General features: G+C 42.7%; 1 protein-coding gene across 4 annotated transcripts in view; it reads left to right on the forward strand.

Annotated features, from left to right (window-relative positions):
• Sh3d19 (SH3 domain containing 19) overlaps positions 1 to 24,071 on the forward strand; it is a 161,245-nt gene that overhangs the window by 116,920 nt on the left and 20,254 nt on the right. For 3 of the 4 annotated variants that reach the window (XM_029537542.1, XM_021196191.2, XM_029537544.1), the window contains exons 7-13: positions 674 to 1,663; positions 10,639 to 10,746; positions 15,052 to 15,164; positions 19,799 to 19,860; positions 20,883 to 21,147; positions 23,079 to 23,147; positions 23,323 to 23,463. In XM_029537542.1, coding sequence (XP_029393402.1) covers positions 674 to 1,663; positions 10,639 to 10,746; positions 15,052 to 15,164; positions 19,799 to 19,860; positions 20,883 to 21,147; positions 23,079 to 23,147; positions 23,323 to 23,463 — 1,748 coding nt within the window. The remainder of the gene's footprint in view (positions 1 to 673; positions 1,664 to 10,638; positions 10,747 to 15,051; positions 15,165 to 19,798; positions 19,861 to 20,882; positions 21,148 to 23,078; positions 23,148 to 23,322; positions 23,464 to 24,071) is intronic. The other variant, XM_029537543.1, reaches the window with a different exon arrangement.

The raw sequence follows: 24,071 nt of genomic DNA on the forward strand, positions 1-24,071 counted from the left end.
AAAAAAAAAAAAAAAAAAAAAAAAAAAAAAAAAATTTGCAAGTCGTGCATAATTTATTGAATCTTGCTTTCTAGGCTTTGTGATCCCTGTGTGCTTTAATTTGGGTATGCCGTGGTTGCTATAATAGATCTTTCTTGAGAGCTGTAACCCTGTCTCTCATCCACCTCACAAAAGCACCTTCTCTTTAACCCACAGTGGGCATTAGCGTGGGTCCCCTTTGTTTCCATTGAGAAGGATTTTTCTCAATAATAATAGATATCGAAAAGAAACATTTCTCAATAAATAAATAAAGGTATTTAGTAAGTTCTTCTTGGTAAGATGCTATGGGTGATGGCTCTCTGGGCGTCTTTGGAGTATTCCATACTCAGGCGATACTTATGAGAGTGATGTGCCTTGGAAAGTGAGGATTAAAGTTGTTGAGTTTTGACAGCCAGGTTTATGTAATGTCTAATGAAAGCCAGGAATTCAATGGTATTTTAAAATATATAATGACTATGTTATAGAAACAAATGCAACTTGTACAGTCCTGTAAGCTGACTTTGAATAGTTCCAAGTGGAAACCTAATCTCTTGGTAGCCTAGCTGTATATTTTTAAATCTGTATAGCTCCTGTTAAGTTTTTGCTTTTCAAATGATAATGCCATAACTTTGCCCTGTTCCTTTGCTCCTGTCAGCACTACAGGCGCCTCTAAAGCCTCTCCAGCCGTCACCCGCAGCCTCAGCTGGTAACCTCCCCCCAAGTGTGGCACCTTTAATCGTCTTCGATATCTGTGAAGAGCAAAATTGTCCTGAAAACCCTAGTGCTACAAGATGTCCAGTGCCAAGACCAAGATCAAAAAGCAACCTCAGACCAGTAGCTAAGGATGCTAACAGTAAAGAGAAAAACATCCAGAAAAGCCCAGTGACCCCCAGAGAAGACTGGCCACCCCAGTGTCTACTGGACAGCACCTGCAGTTTAGATAGTCAGGCAGTGATGAACATTATGAACACAGAACAAAGCCAAAATACTATTGTTTCCAGGATCAAAGCATTTGAGGATCAGACAAACCCAGAAATCCCAGGACTGCCCAAGAAACCCGAGATTATTCCCCGCACGATTCTCCCGAAGCCTGCTGTTTCCTCGGGGAAACCCTTAGTGGCGCCCAAGCCAGCTGCTAACAGAGCTTCTGGAGAATGGGACACATGGGCCGAAAACAGGCTCAAGGTGACTTCCAGAGAAGGGCTCACCCCATACTCATCGCCACAAGAAGCCGGTATCACCCCAGTAACCAAACCTGAATTGCCAAAGAAACCAGCTCCTGGCCTTACACGAAGCGTGAACCATGAGACTTCTGGAGGAAGACCCATGGCCGAGAGCCCCGATACGGGGAAGAAAATCCCAACTCCTGCTCCCCGGCCTTTGCTGCCGAAGAAATCAGCCTCCACAGATGCCCCACCGTACCCTTCGGTTCCACCGAAACTGGTTTCTGTCCCACCTCGACTCTCAGTAGCATCACAAGCCAAAGCATTCCGCTCACTTGGAGAAGGGCTGCCATCCAATCCCCCAGTTCCAGCTCCGCAGAGCAAAGCCCTGGGGGACATCGACCTCATCAGCTTTGACGATGACATATTGCCCACCTCGGGGAGCCCAGCTGAAGAACCCATTGGTTCTGAGACGGTTCTAGGTGAGTAAAAGTTTCAAGTGGAAGGAACCCGAGCTCATAATGGTGTCTTCAGTTTCACTCGCTGTTCTAGTATTCAGTATGTATATATGTATAGAGGGATGTGCACATCTTTCAAGATGGTGTAAACAGAAATAAGATACATGGGATACATGCTCATAGAGACAGGAAAGGGAGACCAGGGAAAGAGATGCTAGAACACATCGATTTTATTATAGCAGCCAGACATAAGCAGACAGGGACTGGGGACCAGCTTTTGTGCTGGCTTCCTAAATTAGCAGTTTGAAGTTCAGGCCACACATAGTTTTAGGAGGATGAAATGCAAGCTTCACAAATGGAGAATCATTTGCTGACCCCACAGGGGTCCTAGCTGAGAGCCAAGAGAAGGGCCCGCCCAAGGAGGAATCCCGGAAGAGTGATGATGCCCGGAGCCAGGACACATACACTACAGGATTCTTTCCCGTAATCCTCACAGAATATCTTGGCAATGCAAATTTCTGTAACTAAAACTCAAAAATGATAACGGTACTGCCAAGATCAAGATAATTAAATTTCCCAAAGGCGGAGAGAATGTTTTCTTCACACTGTTCAGATAGCAAAGCTTATCTGTCGGTGACATAAAGTTTATCTTTGATCTGTCAAACCAAGCTGATCTATGTCTCAATGGAAAAATTCCTTTTACTATTGTTTACTTATTTGGATAGAATTTGTGGGCATATAAACTTGATAGTATTTTCCAGATTTTAACTGTTATAAATATTAAGTATGCCTTAGAATGGTGTAGAATACACACAATTTCAAAGCCAGAGTATAGCTAAGCAGGAGAGCTTAGCACTCGAGGCTGAGTTAGGAAAACTCCAAGTTGAAGGGCAGCCTGGGCTACATCTGAGACTTGTCTCAGACAAACAAAATCTGAATACCATGTGTGTTGTACATGGTAGCAGACATAGTTGTTAAGTGCTTATTATGCACACAACATTATAACTGGCTATAGCATATAAAGCAAAAAGGCACATCTCTCATCCACAAAGGCAGAAGGAGAACGGTGGGCTATGTTGAGCTTCTGCGGATGGATGGTCTGTATACTGTGATGTGATACTATTTTTATTTCAACTCAAACTAATTTGATTTAAGACAACCCTCTGTGTGGCATCAGTGGCCTCATGTTGCAGATGAAGTACACAGACTGAAAGACTATCAGTGCCTCATGTCATAAAACTGTTTTCCCAGCCATGGCTCGAGCACCCGCGAATGCGTGCACGTGCATGTGTGTTTGTGAGTGTGTGAATGTTTGTCTGTGTGTCTGTGAGCATGTGTGTTTGTGTGTGTGTGTGTGAGTGTGAATGTTTGAGTATGTGTGTTTGTGTGTGTGTGTGTGTTTGAGTGTGTGTATTTGTGAGTGTGAGAGTTTCTGTGAGTAAGTGTGTGCGTGTCTGTGTGTCTGTGTGTGCGTCTGTGTGTGTGTGTGTGTGTGTCCACTTTGATTTGGTATCCTTGGGAGGCTGGTCAAGCCCAAGGCTTCCTTCATCATGCTACCACCTACATCCCCAGCCCCCAAATACAATCTTTTTATTCTAAGTCCTGTTTGTTTTCCACATTATGTTTGCTATCCACATTTTCAGGACTCCCTAAACAAACAAAACCTTATAGACTATTTTAATGTGTTGCTAGTAACATTTTTTTATCTAAACCTTTTGATGCTACAAGTGCCAGAGAAGGGCAGGATGGGGAAACAATGTAAAGCAAATGAGGTTGCCTTTTTAGAATCTGTTGGGTATTGTGGGGATGGAAACTTGGTTTAAAATGCTGAGAATTCCTTCTGTGTTACAAAGCAGATCATGACAGACATCTTCAAACAGGAAGCTGAACAGAAAGCATTCAGCCTGACTGCAGTGCCATGCCTCACACACAGTATGCCTGCAGTGCCATGCTCACACTCAGCCTTTTCTGCATCTTGATTTCTACCTCTTCATCGCCTGACATTCAATCATCAGGGCCTCTTATTGGCAAGGTGTATCATTTGTATGCCTGACTAGCCATTGCTCTTGACTGTGAAGTCAGAGGGAGCCCCGTGCTTATCTGTTTGTAAACCTGACCCCTATATTTCGCACCTCACTTGGTGACAAACTTCCCTAGAGTGACAGAGAGGCTGTCCTTGAATCTTCTCACTGTATCACAGAGTATCTAGCTATGTGGATTGGAAGTAGAGTGATCTCTTACACAGTTGCTGTGTGATTCAGCACTTCCCTCATCCGGGCAGCGCCTCTCTTTCATCACATAAAATACCATAGTAATCCCCCTGGTGTGGGATAGTACGGGGCCTGCTGCAATCTTGTAGGAGAGCGCTGTCACCATTGCAGACTGGGAGGTAGTGATTACTTCACATCTAAGTCACCATTGCTTGCTTTACCTTCTGACCCATTCTCAGAACGCCTCACACCTCCCATTCCTATATACAGCCTTTGTTCTTGATCGCTGCCACTTCCTTCTAAGCTCTTTCAAGCCATTCATCATCTCCTGAGCCACAGCTGCCCTAGGGATTTTCCCAGAGTGCACAATGGTCTTGTGGCTCCATCTACTCATTACCCTCCAGAGACCTTCGGGATCACCTCGGCCTTCAGTACTGATGGATTTTTTGTTTGTTTTTGGCTGAGGATTCTGTGAGGGTTTCCTGGTATTCTGGTGGCATTGTCATTATAAGTAAATAAATGGTCCTTGTGGACCCTTGCCTAATTGGTCCAGGCATCAGCCAGAACTAGGGAGAGGAACGCAGAAGAAAACTCAGAAGTCCATCTTTGAGCCTCTTTGTCTTCCCTCAAAAATAATGAGAAACTAATAAAGCGTTCATAAAATGAAGTTGCCGTATTAATCTCAGGAAATAGAGATCAGAAAATCCTGACACTGTGGAAACATTGTAAAGATTAGAAGAATTATTAAAGGAAAACTCATAAAACAGACAATTTAATATTGGGTTCATTTCATAGGTAGAATGCCTTCCAGGTTAATGTAATAAAGCTAAGAAGCGTTAGCAATTCCACTCCTAACCCTTACAAATCATACCTAGTTGTCAAAAAAAAAAAAAAAAAAAAGCAAACTTCTCCCGTCAGCTCCATTACAAAGACTGTATTGATAGTTTAGTGACCAATCTATGCTATTAACAGAACTCTGGAGAGAGAAATGACAGAAAAGCAAGCCAGAGATGGGGAAACTAATTACAGTGACAAGTGTATTATTACAGACAGCTAATGGACAGAAGAAGTCACCAGTGTTTATCAGCCCAGTAATAAAGACCGTGCCCAGGTGTAAAGGGGCCTGCTTGTTTGGCGACACATGTAGAGGAATTGGTGTTGAAATGAGAAACCAGAAAGAAGACAGAGTGAACACGACAAAGACAGGAAAATGTCACTGACATCCCTAGCTCTGGACAGTGTTTGTCTTGTGTGCATGAGCGGCCTCTGATAGAATTATCCCCAGGAGGTTATTAACAACCTGTAGACCACAGAATTCTGAGAACCTGCTGCAGCCTGTGTCTCTTTTATCTCCTTTCAAGAGGTATCCATTAGTTCATGTATGAACAGTTTGTGGTATAACCTTAACATGTCAAGAACACTCCTGGGCTCTAGACTAAGAACTTGTTCTAAAGAATATTGGAGATAATAATGCACATATGTCTTAGTTACTGTTCTGTTGCTGTGACAAAACACTCTGATCCAGGCAACTTATCAAAGAAAGAATTTATTTGGGTCTTATGGTTTGGAGGGTTGGGTCCATGATGATCATGATGGGGAGCATGGCTGCGGGCAGGCAGGCAGGCAGGCGTGGTGCCGGAACAGTATCTGAGAGCTCACATCTTAATCTGAAAGTAGGAGGCAGAGAGACACACACATACTGGGAATGTCTCTTGTGAAACCTTCAAGCCTGCCCCCAGTGACACACCTTCTTCAACAAGGACACAACCCCTAATCTTTCCCAAACAGTTGCACCAGCTGGAGATCAAGTATTCAAACATATGAATTTATGGCAGTCATTCTCATCAGCAGTCTATGCAGATTATGTATATTCACAAAGAATATTGGAAATAAGTTTCAATGGGCTGCTTAAATGAATTATATGGTAGGATGCAATACAATGGACTATTGTGTAGTACCTAGACAGCAAACAAACCTCCATTTATATATATTTTGAAATTCAAGGTCCAGGGAATAGGGATGTGTCTTAGTTGGTAGAGTGTTTACCTAGGATACATGAAGCCCTGAGTTTAACCTACAATACTGTGTAAACCTGATGAGGTGGCCCAGGCCTGTATTTCCAGCACTGGGTGAGGAGCAGGAGGCCCAGGAGCTCAAGGTCATCCTCAGCTACTTGGTAAGCTTGATACATAAATGTATCACTGTATATAAACTGTGTATCACTGTGTATCATTGCCCAGGATACATAAGACCCTTTCCCAAATAAACAAGATGAAGAATGGGATTCCTGGTATTTTAGTTACTGATGTGTTAAGTCTTTTTTTTTTTTTTTTAAGATTTATTTATTATATGTAAGTACACTGTAGCTGACTTCAGACACTCCAGAAGAGGGCATCAGATCTTGTTATGGATCGTTGTAAGCCACCATATGGTTGCTGGGATTTGAACTCAGGACCTTTGGAAGAGCAGTCGGGTGCTCTTACACGTTGAGCCATCTCACCAGCCCCCAGTGTTAAGTCTTAAACTATGTATCTGGAAGGACTTGGAGAAGATGGATGGAAGGCCTGATTTTCATTTTGTGTTGAGTCATTTAAGTTGTATAAGTGGGACCTTTAGGGAAATGATCTTCTTTACTTGTTTTTCTTTTTTCTTCCAGTCAGGATTTTATCACTCTGTAGCTCAGGTTGTCATCCAACTTGCCACCCCCCTGCCTTTACCTCACAGCTCCTGGAAGCATTCAGATGCCCACATCTGTCCCAATCATTTTTTCTTCTTTCTTTTTTAAGATTCTGTTTATTGTGAGTAATATATATGTATCTGCATTCCCCAAGATCACTAAAGCAGTTTTTGTTTTTATAGCTTATTATTGTTGATTGATATTATTGTTGCCTTGGAAAAGCAATGAGATTTATTGACAATATCTCTTCAGATTAATAGTCCAATCTATTGTTTCTTTGTATCTAATCCCCACCTTTAAAACTATAGTCATTTTTCAAACCATTAAGAAAATGTACTTGGGGCAGGTGGAAAGGATCTTTCTTACAGTATATTTGTAAATATTTTTGCTGTCTATTCTTTTCTTTCTTTTTTTCTTTTTCTTTTTCTTTTTTTTTTTTTGTTTTGTTTTTTGTTTTTTGTTTTTTGGTTGGTTGGTTGATTGGTTGGTTGGTTTTGGTTTTGGTTTTTCAAAACAAGGTTTCTCTATGTATCCCTGGCTGGATTTGAACTCAGAAATCAGCCTGCCTCTGCCTCCAAAGTGTTGGGATTAAAGGCGTGCGCCACCACTACCCAGTTTTTTTTTTCCAATAATAAAATTAAAGTATTTTGGAGTTGAATACTCAAATATTCCCCCTGTTATTGCCCCTATGTTTTGCTTTTATTTCTAAAAAAAAAAAAAAAAAAGGAAAAAGAAAAAGAAAAGGAAAAAAAAATCCTATAACGTATACTCCTAGAAATATTTACTTCCAGCGTTTTTTGTTCCTAGAGGTATTTTCTAAAACTAAGGCCTAGGTCCGAAGGTCACGAACTTTAGCCCTTTAAACAGATGTCAGTGATGTGGCCTTCTGTGCCTGCAGTCCACAAACACAGAGGGGGGTGCCATGCTTGCATTTTATGTTGCCCACATTCAGGGAGAAAAGTCCACTTCAGCAGTTGAGGGTGTGGCTCATTTAGAGATGACTTGACTGTTGTGCACAGACCATCATGGAGGTAAAGGCCAGGCCTTTGATCCCCCTTCTTCTCAGTGATTTGTCCTTTTTGTCCTCTTTTGGTGTCACATGGATGTCAGCCCAACACAACAAGCAGATGAGCTCTGGACACAGTGAGCACAACTGGGGCCCATCAGCACAAGGGCCAGTCTGCAATGGTGTAACACTTTTTCACCAGGGTGTGCATAGCAGAATAATTACACTTGACCGAGTCAGTCATTTAAGAGGAGCTAGCAACAGGAAAACTAAAAGGAAGAGAGAGGGTACTGAGAGCACTTTGAGTATAGTCTTGTAGCATAGCTTCTTGTGTTTAAATCCTTGAGCTTAAGACAAAGTGGCTGACCCTCTGACAGGATTCTTGAGGTACACCCTCTAGAGGGCAGGATTAGAGGCAGGATTTCCTGAGGCTGGCCTCCCCTGCAAGCTGGATTTGGATGTTCCTTTGCCAACCTACTCAGTAACTCTTGTCAAGCCTTTCTCCAACCACCACCCACCCTGAGCCACTGTCCTGCACACCTACTCTAGAATGTGAGAATTCATAGGTGCAGAATTCAATTTCAGGCTCAACATTTTCTTCTCCCTCCAAACTCACCCAGCAAACAGCATTAGCTGAAAACTATACCAGTAACGAGCATATTAGAGATGCCAGAAGCAGCAATTACAGCAGAAATACCACAGGAAAGGTTGACTACCCTGAACTTGATTAGCCTTGGTTATTTTAACTAGTCCTTTTCCAGCAGGAAACAGATCCCTGCGAGATTTGAGAAATGGGATGTAACCGCTGAGGGGGTTGGTGAGGTTAAGGGTGGTTAGAAGGCAAGGCCAGCCTTCTGCAGCCTGTAGAGGATAAGGAAGGCTGGCAGTTCTAGGTTCCAGCAGACCAGAGGGGCAGCACAGAGGCAGGAGAGGGAGAGATGAGCAGAAAGAGAAGATGCTGTAGAGCATGCCATCTTATTTTTCCTATTCTGTTTATTTTTAGGTCTCCCATCTTTCTATTATTATTATTATTATTATTATTATTATTATTATTATTATTATTATTATTATGTCTTAGTCAGGGTTTCTATTCCTGCACAAACATCATGACCAAGAAGCAGTTGGGGAGGAAAGGGTTTATTCGGCTTACATTTCCACATTACTGTTCATCATTGAAAGAAGTCAGAACTGGAACTCAAGCAGGTCAGGGAGCAGGAGCTGATGCAGAAGCCATGGAGGGATGTTCTTTACTGGCTTGCTTCCCCTGGCTTGCTCAGCCTGCTTTCTTATAGAATCCAAAACTACCAGCCCAGAGATGGTCCCACCCACAAGGGGCCTCTCCCCCTTGATCACTAATTGAGAAAATGCCCCACAGCTGGATCTCATGGGGGCATTTCCCCAACTGAAGCTCCTTTCTCTGTGATAACTCCAGCTGTGTCAAGTTGACACAAAGCTAGCCAGTACATATTATTATTATTATTATTATTATTATTATTATTATTATTATTATTGTGGGAAGAGAGAGTGACTGTCTGTGTCTGTGTGGTACACACACTTGTGTGCATGCAGAGTCCAGAGGCAGATATCAAGTGTCTTCCTCTGTTGCTCTCCCCCTTTTTTCCTTCAACAGGGCATCTCACTGAAGCCAGAGCTCCCCCTTTCTGCTGTATTGGCTTGCCAGCCAACCCCAAAGACCCTCTTGTCTCTGCTCCCTCAGTGCACAAAGCTTTTTACATGAATTCTAGGGATTAACCCAGGCACCGGTGTTTGCATGGCAAAGCCTCTTACCAGCCGACCTATTTCCCAAGCTTTGGGTTCCCATGGTTCAAAAAGAAATAATATAGGAGCTGGGGAGGTGGTTCAGGGGGAGTGAGGAGGGCCTGAATTTGGATCCCCAGCATCAACGTAGAGTCTGAATGTGTGTGTTTGCAACCCCAGCATAAAGGGGGTAAAGATAGATCAACAGAGCTCACTGGCCAATCGGCCTAGCCGAAAAACCAGCCAGCTTCAGATTCAGGAAAATAACTGGCCTCCAGGGGGTAAAAATGATAGAACAGGTTACCAGGCAGGCATCCTCTTCTGACTTCTATAACACATGCACATGCATGTGAACCAGCACACACACACACACACACACACACACACACACACGAGCGTGCGCGCGTATACCACACTTACATTTTTTTAAATGGGGGGTGTGCCTCCATGTGTATTTATGTATCATATATGTGCCTGGAACCAATGGAGGCCAAAAGAGGCAATAGATCCCCTGAGATTGGAGTTACAGGCCTGATACGGGTGCCAGAAACCAAGCTCAGCTCCTCTGCAAGAACAAGTTCTCTCAAGTGCTAAGCCATCCTCCAGCCCCACATGCAAACATCTCTATAGACATATTTCTAAAATAATGAAAAGAGCATTTACATTAAAGTTCATTTCTTTCTGTTTTAAAAAAATGGGTTTATAGTTATGTTTTGATTTAAAATACTTACCCTTGGCATATCTGATTTACTTAAAATAAATTAATGAAGATGGAGAAATGCTAAGTCGTATATCTTTGCCCCAGAGTTAGATATTTGAAAGGAGATGATTTATTCTTGGAATAAAATCCTCTTTACTTCCACATTATGGAAGTGTAGCGTCACTAAACTGAATCTAAGACAGCTGGGCTCGTCCCAGTGTCAGGACATGTGAGGGGGGAGGAAGCTGCTGGTGTATTACAGCCTTGCACAGGGATGTGCAGAGCCCTCCTGGGGGCCTGGGGTCTTGCTGTTAGGGAAGATTGCTTGTTGCAGTTGCCCCCTCACTTATAGGCAGACATTTATGAAATGATTACACTCCCCTGAAAGCTAGTTTCTACATAATTCAGGATTGTCCTGGATCTCTCTCATCAGAGAGGAAGAAAGCCATATGAATTATTTACGGGGTACTAAATTATTTCCTTTTATGAGCTCCAACTTTGTTTTTGTCTCTGCAAACTGAGATTTTGTTTATCCATGAATAGTTTTCCCTGGGGCATGAGAAATATGACTCTTAAATTATGAATGAGGCTTTTTTGTTTGAATCTGTGTTAACTAAAACATGCAAAATAAACTATGTTTTTCATTAGATCCCTTTCAGCTCCCCACAAAAACAGAAGCAACAAAAGAAAGAGCCTTTCAGCCAGCGCCCACCAGGAAGCCTACTGTAATACGAATCCCAGCCAAACCAGGAAAATGTAAGCTCTTCTCTGTGTTCCTAATTTACTCCTCCAAGAGCCCAGGAGAAATCAGAATTAACTTATCAATGTCTGCTTTTGAAATTACGTGTAACCTGCAGTTTGTTATGCACGGTCACGGACATCCTGGAGCAAGGTGTTCTCTTTCAGTTCTTTGGAGAATTATCACCAAAAATTTGTGTTCTGTCTATCTTTAAGGTTGATTTTAGACAAAGAGAGTAAAGAGACTGTGAATCTGGGAACAATCACAATATCCTATATCAGTGCTTCTGGTAAAGATGGTGGGAGAGAGGTAAAACGAATAGCGAATGAAGTTATATATGTCTATCAGGGGTGTACTGTTCCAGTCAGCTCAGTCTTCATGTGTGTGTGAATTGTTCAAAGAACTACACCCAATAGCTTTAGAAATATCTAACAATTATACTTCATAGAATGACTAAGTTGCAAAATAAATATCATTTTAAAATTTGTATAACCCTAGACTTTTGTGTACCTCCTTAATTGATTCTTTTAAACATAGAGTAAATGAAATTTTAAATCAGCTTTAATGTTACCTCTAAAATGTGATATTTAGGGCTGGGGATGTGACTCTGTTGGTAGAGTGATTGCCTAGCATGCTGGAAGACCTGGGTTCAGTTCCTGGAAGAATATAAAACAGGGAGAGATGGTACACATCTGTAATCCTAGCACTCAGAAAGTTAAGGCAAAAGAATGAGAAGTTCAAGGTCATCCCTGGCTACACAGTGAGTTTTGAGTCCAGCCTGGGCTACAAGAGCACTAAGAAAGAATCGAAACTCTGCGTCCTGGAGCAGTTCCTGGCAGGGCTGGAACTCATCGCTCTGCTTTCCAGGGGCCTCTGGTCTCAGTCACGGCTGCAGAGCTTTTGCCTGGCCGAGGGATGCTGTTGCCTTTGTCCGACAGGAGGGCCTGCCAATTCCTCCTAACGCAGGCATGCGTCCAGGCCTGGAGTGTCCTGAGAGTGGACCTTAGGGGACTGGCTTGTCTCTAAGACACTACCAAGAAGCATCATGTTGGTTTTAGTCTCTTTAATGGTTTTGTTATTCATTGCTAGTGCTCAGCCAGTAGCAAGAGATTCAACAGAGTTGCTGTGAAAAATGAAGAGAAAAGCCAACACTCTCAATTTCTGGCAGGTCTTGCTTCTTTAAAGGTTATATTGTAGTGTTGATTAGGGAAATGGTGCATAATGGCTTTTGTCAGTGTAATATAGCCCAGAAAGGAGTAACATTGTAGCTCATTGGTTACAAGGTTACAAGGAAACACTTATTTGCTGTTACCTTGTAACTGTATTTTGGATTTTACAAGCATAGTAAAATACAAAGATCACTAATATGGAAACCTCATGTGAATTCTAAGATAACCTTTTTTTTTTTTTTTTGACTTGCTAAGGCTAGAATCCAGTCATCTCTCGTGGTTTACATGAGTAATGCCCTTAGTTCACAACTTCTATTCCTTTTTTTTTTTTTTAAAGATTTATTTATTATTATATGTAGGTACGCTGTAGCTGTCATCAGACACTCCAGAAGAGGGCATCCGATCTCTTTACCAGCGGTTGTGAGCCACCATGTGGTTGCTGGGATTGAACTCAGGACCTTCAGAAGAGTGCTCTTAACCGCTGAGCCACCTCTCCAGCCCCGCAACTTCTATTCTTAAATTTACTCTAAGGCCAGTTTCCCCAAGACCACCTCCAAGTCAATGAATCATTAGGACTCCTCTCAGGACTCCATAGTCATGATTATGATTTATTACTGTAAGAGTAAATGAGACAGAATCCACTAAGGGGAAAGGCAAATGGGGTATAATGTGACAGAAACCAGAAATAAGCTTCCAGGAATCCTCTCGTGAGGTCAGGCCACACAAAACATACCTCAGTCTCTCGACGGTGAATTAGGACAGCACACAACATGTTAAACGGAGACTTTCAGAGATGCTTTGCCCACTGCTGTTCCTGAGGACTAGATACATAGCCACCAAAAACAACTTGGCCAGATTCTAAAATTCCAGATGTCTGGAAGGAAAAGTGACTGTTAAGCCGAGCCAGATTCTTTGGATTTGTTAGTTCTAAAGATGGTTAGTTGGTACCAGGTGATGGGGGTCACACACCCCTTTAATCCTAGCACTCGGGGGGCAGAAGACAAGTGGGGTCTGGTAAGCAGAGTGAGTTCAGGACAGCCAGGGCAGTTATACAAAGGAACCCTGTCGCAAGAAAGAAAGAGAGAGACAGAGACAGAGAGACAGAAAGAAAGACAGAAAGAAAGACAGAAAAACAGAAAGGGAAAGGAAAGTAAGAGAAGAGAAAAGAAAAGAAAAAAAATCAATAAGTAAATGGTGGTTAGTCCCATCTTACAGTACAGAACTTGTGAGCAGGCCTTCCTAGGGTAAGCAGTGTCGGGCCCTATTTACATTTCCTAAATTGGGTTATTAACTCTGAAATTGTGAAAAGATAAGCTAAGGAACCATCTTAAATAATTTCCAAACAACGCCCCAGGAACTGTTTAAAGGTGAATCTATGCTGGTGAGCGTGTGAGAACTGACAGGCCAAAACAGCCTTCCAAGAGTCGTCAGGGCGGCACAAGTCAGTTCTCAGAGTTCTGCCAATACAATGGTAAATCATCTCTTTTTTTTTTTTATGGAGGTTTTGCCAGCATGTGTGTCTGTGTACCTTGTGCACTAAGCAGAACAAGATATCAGATAAATTGGAGTTAGAATGAGAGATGGTTGTGAGTCTCCATGCGGGTGCTGTGAACCTGGGCCCTCTGGAAGAGGAGCCAGTGCACTTAGTCCCTGAGCCATCCTCTGGCCCCCGTTGGTACAGTTTTTAAACAATGCATAAATGCAGTACAGGAAGAAGAACATGATTTCTGGTGTCTATAGAATCTGGAATGGACAGGGAAGAAAAGGCCAGCTTGGTGTGCAAGGTTCTTTATAGTCTTTGAACCTGCAGCTCCTTCCCCTGGAACCTAAGACATCCTCCCCAGGCTATGCACATAGCTGGTCCCCTGAACTCCAGGCTCTTGTCAGATCCTTCACTGACTGTATTAAAATGGGAACTGTACCTCTGAAGCCCGTCATAGCCATAACAGGTTCTCCCTGTGCCCTTTCTGCAAGTAAGCATCCAGCTCACATCTTAGTGCTCCAGTGAACTCTTAAATAGTGTGATTGTCTCCATGTGAGGCTGAGAACCTGGCACAGTGGGAGGTCATGGAGGAAGGTGACTGACTGACTTGAATGGTTCTGTGTGTCCTGCCTCTCTCCCGAAAAGCACTTAAATCATTTGTTTTCCTAGTAGCAGGCTTGGGCATTTTTCTCCCTTTGAGAATGCTTTCCTGTCTGTGGGTGGAACAGGAACCTGACAGATCATCTTCATGTTAGAGGTTTTTCACTAGAGCTAGAAATTCCAAGTATTCATTTGAACAAATGAGAATTCCCATGTACTTTTTCAGTAGCTACACCAGACAGTGTAAAAGGTTTGGCTTTAGCCTCTGGCAATATGTTACAGTCGTCCCCTTAAGTATTCCTGTACACAGATTTTCATTCTCTGGCAGTAATTGAATCTAACCATCTCTATTTTCTTTAAAGTGAGTTGGGAATATTACTGAGCTGCATGTGTGGTTTGGATGTAAAAGTATTGTTTCAGTAGTTGGGGCAATTATGGCCATTAACCTAAATTATCAGAAGCATTTAATTATTTGTGAATGGGGAGGGTTGGGTGGTCCGCCTATTAAGGACCATGTTTTACTAGAATGAGCACAGGCTTTAGTTCAAACAAACCTGACAGTTACTGACATTAATAAGTTAAACATCTCACTTAGAGTTTTCTTAATTCCAGTATCTCTAGAATAGGTAGCATATTATCTAGTATGATATTCTGGCAGTGGTATATTCTTGCTGGCCACTGTGGTAGCCTTTATTCCCCCAGTGGCAACAGGCTACTGGAAATGTGGCTAGCACAACTAAAGAACAAACATTTTGACCTTATTTCACTTTAAGATGTAAACCGAAATTGCCATACATGGTACCAGCTACAAGGAGACCAGACAGATCTAACACAGGGGTCTGGGTTTTATGTGGAGTGCCTGAGTTAATGCCTGACTCATCGTTCTTAGCAAATGCTATCCTACTGTGTGGCATGGTGTGGGCCTACTCACTTTCCACTTTTCAGAGGTCTGCTGAGGACTTTCTCACTACTGTCTCCTGCCAGCCATGTTCCTAGGGAACCCATTCAGGTCATCGTATGGAATCCTGGACTAGCCATTGCTGGTGACTTCGGTCTTGTCTTTCCCCTAGGTTTACACAAGGAACCACAAAGCCCACCTCCTCTTCCTGCCGAAAAGCCAGTTGGGAATACTCACAGTGCAGTGTCTGGAAGGCTCAGTCACTCTGACAGAACTAGAAACCCAGTAAGTGATGCCGAGGGGTTGTTAGGCCTAAGACAGAGTTCTGAACCAGTTCTGTGTGTTCAGTTGCTGTTTAAATTATCTTACCATTGAGAAATATCTTATTAGAACCCAATTGTTAAACCTCATGTGCTTACTTAATGTTATATTCAATATTTTACAAGTCCCTATAGAAGGATTGGATTCATTCATTGTACTTCATTATAAAATAATTTCTCCTGTACCAATATAATAACATTGTCTTTTATATGATACCATAATAATAATGAGGAAGTTATTATAACTTCCAAAAAACTTTAATATTTATAGAAATAGATTAGTCAAGTTGTCAGATTTTGTTTAAAACATTCAAATCTATTTTTATTTAAAAAATAATAATTTAAAATAACTAAGAGATTTTTATTTTGAAATTTAAGAAAAACTTTTAATTGAAATAAATACTTTCCTATGCTTTTGTTAACATACCCAGGACCTTTTATATATGTATTGTATATTTCAACCTTAATACTGTTCCCATGTGCATTTTAAAAAATTTCCTCCTGGTGGGCAATCTTTATGGCTTGTTTCAAAAGAAATCAATTCTTAAAGTCTTTAAACCAATTCAGTTCAATTTTTGTAATAGTCTTACCCTGTGCATTAACTGTGCTCATCACACAGGCAAACCAGTCTAATCATCTAGTGAGGAGAAATTTCTTTGAAAAAGACATTAAATTAAATTAGCCAATACCAAGTTAATGAGATTCTTCTGTAGAATGAATTAAAATTTAGTGATCATTTGTATCTTCAAAGTATTTGATAATAAATTTTTATTAAAACTGGGCAAAGAAAGCCCAAAAGCAGATCGTTGGGCCCCTGCTCTACTGTGATCCCAAACCCGGATGGAGGAGAGTGAAGTTGTTGAGATCTGCAAAGGTCTCAGGCTCTACTCTGAAAAGGCTCCTGTAGGAAGCTGTGGTGAGCCAGTGCACACTCTCCAGTGAGCGCTGGGCCGGCCGGGTTCTTTGAATGACCACACTATGGAAACACTGGGATTGTCACCTGCATTGTCACACAGTCCAAGAGTGATACCTACATTTAAAAGAAAACAAGTTTGGATAAACCAAACTCCCCAGAGAGCTCCAGTGTCCATAGCTACCTCCGAGCCTCACATGAGCAGGAGGAAATCCTGCCCTGTTCCCATCCCAGGGATTCAGGCCACCTGTCTGCTCATGCGTGCAGACCATAATAGGCACAGTGAGTCTGAAGGAAAGGGCGCAAGGAAGCAGGTTTGTGTGTGATTTCTAGAGACGAAGGTCAAACCCAGGCCTAAAAATTTTGTTTTGAGAATTGAAATTACTGAGTTTATTTAGACCAGTGGCCATGAGGACTGGAGGTGATGGGAGCCCTGTAGAAGGTGTCAGTGTCACAGACTGAGGGTAGACAGGCTTTCCCAACTGTCCTGTCTGCTGTTTCCCCTGCCCAGAGCGTCAGGGAACTTGTCATCAGCCCTGTGTCTATAGTCGCCAAACCTTACTTCCATTACTAAAGTGATGGGCTCTAGGGTCTCATCGGGAGCCACTGGAGCTGTGTGCTCCCTTGCCGTCTCAAAGCATCCCCTAAGCCTGCCAACTCTATGGGAGACTCTGCATGGCTCATGTCAGAATCCAGGCACACAGCCCAAAAGTGTATGGGCCAGAAAGAAGCTGACTTTAAACTCTGCTCTAAGGAGTGTCAATTCCTACAAAACATACCTAAGCCAGCTGCTCCACACTTCTGACACACACACTGTGGTGGTTTGAATATGCTTGGCCCAAGGAACGGAGCTATTAGGAGATGTGACCTTGTTGGAGGAAGTGTGTCAGTGTGGCTATGGGCTTTGAGATCCTCCTTGTAGATGCCTGGAAGATAGTCTACTCCTGGCTTCCTTCAGATGAAGATGTAGAACTCTCAGCTCCTTCTGTGCCATGCCTGCCTGGGCACTACCATGTTCCTACCTTGATGATAATGGACTGAACCTCTGAAGCTGTAAGCCAACCCCAATTAAATGTTGTCCTTATAATAGTTGCCTTGGTCCTGGTGTCCCCTCACAACAACGGAAACCCTAAGATGCATGTGGTGCACATGTGGTCTTGGGAGAAGGAGAAATATCTCCCTTTTTAAAATGACACCAAATCCAGAATCCCCAGGTGTGGTGACATCCACTGTTGCCCTAGTATGTGGAGAAGCTGAGACAGGAGGACCATGAGTGCCACTCCCATCCGTGCTGTACCACAAGGTCCGGTCTCAAAAAGAAATGAGGGGAGGGGAGGAATTTTTCCAAAATTCAAGTATGATTCTAATGCAGATGGTGCAAAGATGGATTTCTATAGATTATAGAAATGCTATGATCAGAAAAACACCTCTGCCAGGAACCCAGGCAGCATCTCAGACACCAGAATTCCACAATCTCAGAACTAGGAAAAAACTAAGACGATAGAGAAAGGCTTCACAGCGTGTGTGGAACGCTGAAGAGGGGGAAACTTGAGTCAGTAGTCTCTGAGGACTGTTGGCAGAACCTGGGCACCAACCCTCACTGAGCGAACACTAAGACAGCTGCAGGAAGAGGGGCCACCTTGTCACTGTTGGAGGGTGTCACCCACGGCAGTGCCTCCCAGGATGTGCCTTTCTTGTTCCAATTTAGGAGCTTATCAAGTGAGAGATCAGAAAGATATTTTAAATATCCAACAAGCCGGGCATGGTGGCGCACGCCTTTAATCCCAGCACTCGGGAGGCAGAGGCAGGCGGATTTCTGAGTTCGAGGCCAGCCTGGTCTACAGAGTGAGTTCCAAGACAGCCAGGGCTACATAGAGAAACCCTGTCTCAAACAAACAAACAAATATCCAACAAACCTACATGGATGTAGCTCAGTTGTGGTAAAGCCTTGTTGAAAACCCAACGAGCAGATAAGCCTCGCCCCGGAGGCTGCAGCTAATATGTGTTATACACCGTAAGATATGTACACTTCTGTATCAGTTACACGTTAATATTTCTGCTGAAGTTTCCCTTAGTTATTAAGGCATAACCCACAACTAATTTTAAGGAAAATCAATAAAAAGTTCTCCTTGCCTGCTAAAGTTTGTTTGCTTTAATTTTAAAGGTGGCCAAGGAAAGCCATGCATTTTATCAGCGCAATATTGTCAGGAAGAATTACAGGCAGCAGCGTGTTTATAAGGCGTGGGTTATTCTGGAATATTGCAGGGTTTATGAGCTGGCGGCTTGCTTCACTACATTAACTGAACTCATTAGTGAAACCAAGTTTTAAGGGCAAGCTTAATTTGTTTTTTAAAAAATGAGGTTTTTAAGACATCGAAACATGTTTAAATTATCATAGTTACTGGCGATTAATCACTTGGTATTTAAGGAAATGTTATAAATAGCATGGATTTAAAAATCGTGGAAAGAAGTTCTAATCCATTTGTTATGAGGATGGAACAGTTTGGATCTGCCCAGAGATTCCTAAGCACTGACTAAGTAACTGTTAATGCAGAGTCATTCGAACGGACAGGGATTTTCCTTTAAAGTCTTAGACATAGTATTTCCTGGGTGTATGCTGGGGTCTTAATGACTGGAAAGGGAAAGTTGGTCTTAGGAATAAATACTTTCAAGGTTTCAATTGAAAAAACGAAAAAAAAAAAAAAGAAAGAAAAAACAATTTAGTTAGTACTTTTCCAAAAGAAAAGAACAAAGAGGCCTACCTGGTCTTTGAGATCTTTCTGTTTCTCACTCAACAGAGGAAGGATTTCCCAGTCCTCGGCCTATGATGAAAACCTATGAAACAGACCAGCTGAGCCCTGCCCCCACCCCCAAGGAATCTCTCCATCGACCCCTCCCCACTCCAAATCCTCTTGTCTATCATTAGGCTTCAGAGTCCAGCTCCACCTGTCCTGTACTCTCACACACTTCACACACACACACACACACACTCCCCACAAAGGCCTTGGCTGCCCATGCAACCCCATCTCTCCTTCTGTCACTCCTCACGTGTCTTACTTTCAAGTCCTTTTTAGTGCCCTCAACTCCTCTAGTTCAGAACCCACTGCTTGTTTTGAAGCCATCCAGCAAGGAGATGAGATGGCAGAACAGCCATCCACTTCTCTGTGGTTTAAACTCAAGACTGTTTCTCCCATAATTGAAATGAAGAAATGTCACATATTAAATTTGAAGCAAACAAGCTGGCAGAAAGGAAGAAAATCACCATATAGGGCACCCAACCCCTTCTATCCTCTGAGGGCACCAGGCACACATGTGGTGCACAGACATACATGTAGGCAAAACAGTCACACATTTAAAAAAAAAAAAAAAAGCCTTTTTTAAAATATTGCTTTACGACTGGACACAATAGACCGTGCCTTTAACCCCAACGCTCAGACACAGAGACAGGTGAATCTCTGAGTTCAAAGCCAGCCTGGTCTACAGAGTTCCAAGCCAGCAAGGGTGTGCATGTGTATGTGTATGTGTATACGTACATGATGTATAATACTCAGAGTCCTTCTCGGCTGTTCTCCATAACTTCACAGCATTTCTACTTAGAGAATCACTCAAAAAAGGTGACCCTAGTTCCTCCTACAAACCCTTGTTTTGGATTAGTCTTGACTAAAAAGCCTCTGTGACATTTGTAGGAACTGGAGCAAGCCAGTGAATCAGGAGGCTTGGTACAAGGAACCCCCAGGTTGCCACCAAGGTAGGTATAATGTGGGAAAGTTGGAGGGACATGAATGCCGTGGAGAAGTGGCTCCTGTCCACTATCTTCTGTATGCAGGGCTGTGAGCCTTAGATCTTGCTGTGGAGAGAAACTTATAAGTCTGCCCAGGCTGCCAGCCCACAGTCTGCTTGTGACAGCAGGTTATGGGACTCTCTGCTTGTGACAGCAGGTTATGGGACTCTCTGATCTTTTCTTCTTTTAACAAGATCCAAAAACCCACAGAGCACAAACATGAGTGAGCCTTTGATACTTTTTCCAAATAAATAAGACAGTTTTCCAAACCAAAACAGTTCCTCTTGCGGAGTCTTGCTCATGAACACCCTCCTATTAGGAAAGGCAGGCCTGTTTCTCAGCATCAGAAGCTGGCTCTAGAAGTATTTGAACAAAGGCTGCCACACTTTCAGAAGGTATTGCCATGTTGAAGTTTATTTCCATTTAGAGATTAGAAAAAAGGTTCTCAAACTAGTAACTGTCCTATTGCATTTTTAGGACTTTATGCTAAGCTAAATTAAGAGTTTTAATAGTAACGTATAATGCGACCATTAGGGGACTTTGATGTTCCTTTTCTAATTATACAAACGACCCAGGCACCTACACCTGATATCATCTACTGCCTAAGCTTTTGTCTCAGACTGTGGTAGATAGTGCTTAGCTTCCTGAAATAGTCCGTAGGTTTAGGAGCACTTGGGGCCTTGGAGTGCTCATGACAGTAAATGCCTGTTTGTCTTGAGCTAATGACTCTCCAGTGCAAGCTAAGAGGAAGCCGGAGCATCATACCATTTCCTCTGACATAATGTTTAATGCAACAGTCATTTGCTCAGAAATAGCACACCCTGCAGGTTTTAGTAAACTATATCCCACCAGCAGAAAAGCTCTTCACGCCTGTGCCAGGCTGCCGTGTGTGTGTGTGTGTGTGTGTGTGTGTGTGTGTGTGTGTGTGTTGGGATGAAACAGAACCTAGATGAGATCAAACGCTGACTCATGGCTCCCTGGCCTTTCAGACCTATACATGGAAAAGCCATTCCAGTTTGGAAGCCTCCCTCCAAAGGGGCCCCCGAGAGACCACCACCCCCTAAGCTTTCCACATCCAAATCATCAAATAAAAATCTGCCTTTTACCCGCTCCTCCTCTGACATGGATCTTCAGAAGAAGCAAAGCCACTTGGTATCTGGACTCTCAAAAGCCAAGAGTCAAATCTTTAAAAACCAAGATCCGGTGCTACCCCCTCGTCCCAAACCGGGACACCCTCTCTACAGGAAATACATGGTAAGTGCTTGAGGGTTTTGTGCTAGGATAAGAAAGACCTGTAGTCCTTTTTTAAAATGATAAAAGCAAACGTGGGCTTAGACCCTGGCCCAGAAAGCTTTAGAGAACGAGGCTGCCACAAACCTCTGTTTCCTGGGGCTGGAGAGATGATGGCTCACAGTTGGAAGCACTTGTTCTTGCAGGTGCAGAGGGTCCCAGTTGGATTCCCAGCAGCCACAAGGCAGTTCAAAACCACACACAACACATGAGACAACTGTCATACATGTGAGCAAAATACTCATAATACACATCAAACAAACCTTTAAAAAAAACAAAACAACGACAAAAATCCCTGGGTTTTCCAGACAGTATTAGAAGCACTCAGGAAGGGGAAGCAGCAGACAGGAATTCTACCTCACTGATGCAGTAGCGTCTGCCGGGAGTGAGTGGCTCATCTCCTGGTGTCGTCCTGGTGTCGTAGGTACTTTACAGCTGCTTTGCCCACTAAGTGAGTAGCATTTAAATGAAGTAGAAATTAAGCTTTTATTAAGATCAATGGGCTTTCTTACAGTTTTTTTTTTTTTTGTAAGCATAATTATCACGCCCCATTTAATAGCTGCTGGTTAAAAGTTCTTATCAGTAATTGAGATAGTTGAATGTTAATTTTGGTCTTTTTGGATGTTTTTCACCAAATGACTTTTGCCTGTGTTTTCCCACAAATGACAGACAGAGATAATTTATGAAAATTAACTTCTAAGTGGACAGGGAGAACTATTTCTATTTTTTAAATAATTGTATGCCAGTGATGTGTTTAACAGTAGTTAGTAATTTAATTCTGTTCTATACTTACATCAAGCCAGGAAGTGTTTTTTACTTTAAGCTAATTCTGGTTTTGAGAAAAGAATAAACAGATAAAAACATAATATATTCAGTCATTTAAATTAGTGAAACCCATTGCCACTCTCTCTCCCCCTCTTCCTCATCTCTCCCCATCCCCACCCTACCCCCCTAAGATGAAGCATAAACTAATGAAACTTTAACTACCCAAAGCATAGTCTTTGGGATAAACTACTTAATAAATAAAGTAACATAGTAATTGGTATATGTCAAGAACTAATTATTAGCTAGGCACTATTCAAACCAGCCTTGTAGATTAGATACTTTTATTATCCCCATTATACAAATAAGGAGAATGAGACCACTTTAGAGATTTAAGCGGTAAAACCAGGACCTTACCACTGAACAATTTGGCCCTGAACCCACACTCCGCAGCATTTTACCATACCATGAATACAGGGCTAATTAATTAGTGGTGTGTTCTCTGTTTGCTATGGCCATCCTATGCCAAAACTGTTCATTTAAGGGGGACCAGGTTTCACTTGGGATTCTGTGTAATGTCAAACCATTTAAGGAATTCAAAGAAATCAGCAATTAAAAATGATGGTCTGTTTAGCCACCTCCTTGTACTGTGTCTTTGCTCGTGGGTAATCAGGCCTGGGCAGCCTCGTTCTCCACGCTTTAGTGTGTAGAACTTCTGACAAGTACTTATCAGCCAAAACCTACCAAGGCAGGAAGAGAACCCTTTAGCTCTGGGGCTAAAAACCATCCTAAGGTCAGACAGTTGAGGGAACAGGAAGTCACTGGGCTTCAAGCACAGACACTGGCTACCAGGGAGACTACGAGGGAAATGGAAGCCATCAGTAAAGCCCTACAGAGAAAGGACCTAAGAGAACATGAGGTCGCATTCACCCCTTGTGATCCAGTGAGCTCAGCTCCACCTCCTGAGAGCTTTAGTGCCCAGGAGAAATGGTGGCCTCACTGGCTTCCAGGGCTCGAGGCCTGCCTGAGAGTGGTCCGTCTGGAGAAGTTGTACTTCAGCACACATGCTGAAGTGACCAGCAGCGGGTGACGATGTGGGATTATGAATAATTCTCTTATGGTTTACATTTAAGCTGTCTGTGCCTCATGGAATTGCCAATGAAGACATTGTCTCCCAAAACCCCACGGAACTCTCTTGTAAGGTAAAGTCAAGCTCTTTCCTTACTGACTGATTTTAAAAAATAATAATAATAATGCTGCCCTCTGCTCCCGCTATTACACGTTATTAAATGCTTTAGGCGCCAAAGATTAAAACATGGGAAAGTAATAATGTTTTATTAAATAATAATTGCTTCAGAGTGCTGTTGTGCTTTACAGCGTGGGGATGTACTTGTGATCCTGAAACAGGCAGAAAATAATTACTTGGAATGCCAACGGGGAGAAGGCACCGGCAGAGTCCACCCATCCCAGATGAAGATCGTCACTCCCCTTGACGAGCGCCCGAGAAGCAGACCTAACGTAAGACACTGCTATTGTGAGGGTTTGTGCCCTGCATGGTGACCCCATCACAGAGCTATTAATTATATCCTCCCCTCCCTGAGTTCCTTGTATCAGCAGCGTTACTTTAGCCAGGGTGGCAGTATATCACTAGCAGTTTGCTCCAATTGTGGAATAAATGACTCTAATCGTGTTGGCACAGATTGGGTATTCCGCCTTCTGCAAGTCGTGGTGGCTTGTGGGAGCTAGGACACTCAACTCTCCGATTGTCACCTGAGAAAGCTACTTATTCTTTTAAATTATGTAAACCTGTTTATCGAGTACCAGGGGTTGTTTTTCTAGCAGGATGAATCCATTATTTCAAAAGGAATCCTGTGAAGGCTAAATCTGACATAAAAGACTGCTTTAAAATGCAAGCTGAGCTCTGTATTGTGATACATACCTTTAATCCCAGCAATCTGGAGGCCAGCCTGGCCTACATAATGAAGTCCAGGACAGCCAGGCTATACAGAGAAACCCTGTCTCAAAAAAGAAGGAGAAGAAAGAGAAAGAAAGAAAGAAAGAAAGAAAGAAAGAAAGAAAGAAAGAAAGAAAGAAAGAAAGAAAGAAAGAAAGAAGAGGGAGAGGGG

Source organism: Mus pahari, chromosome 4, assembly GCF_900095145.1.
Source record: "Mus pahari chromosome 4, PAHARI_EIJ_v1.1, whole genome shotgun sequence".
Classification (NCBI taxonomy): domain Eukaryota; kingdom Metazoa; phylum Chordata; class Mammalia; order Rodentia; family Muridae; genus Mus; species Mus pahari.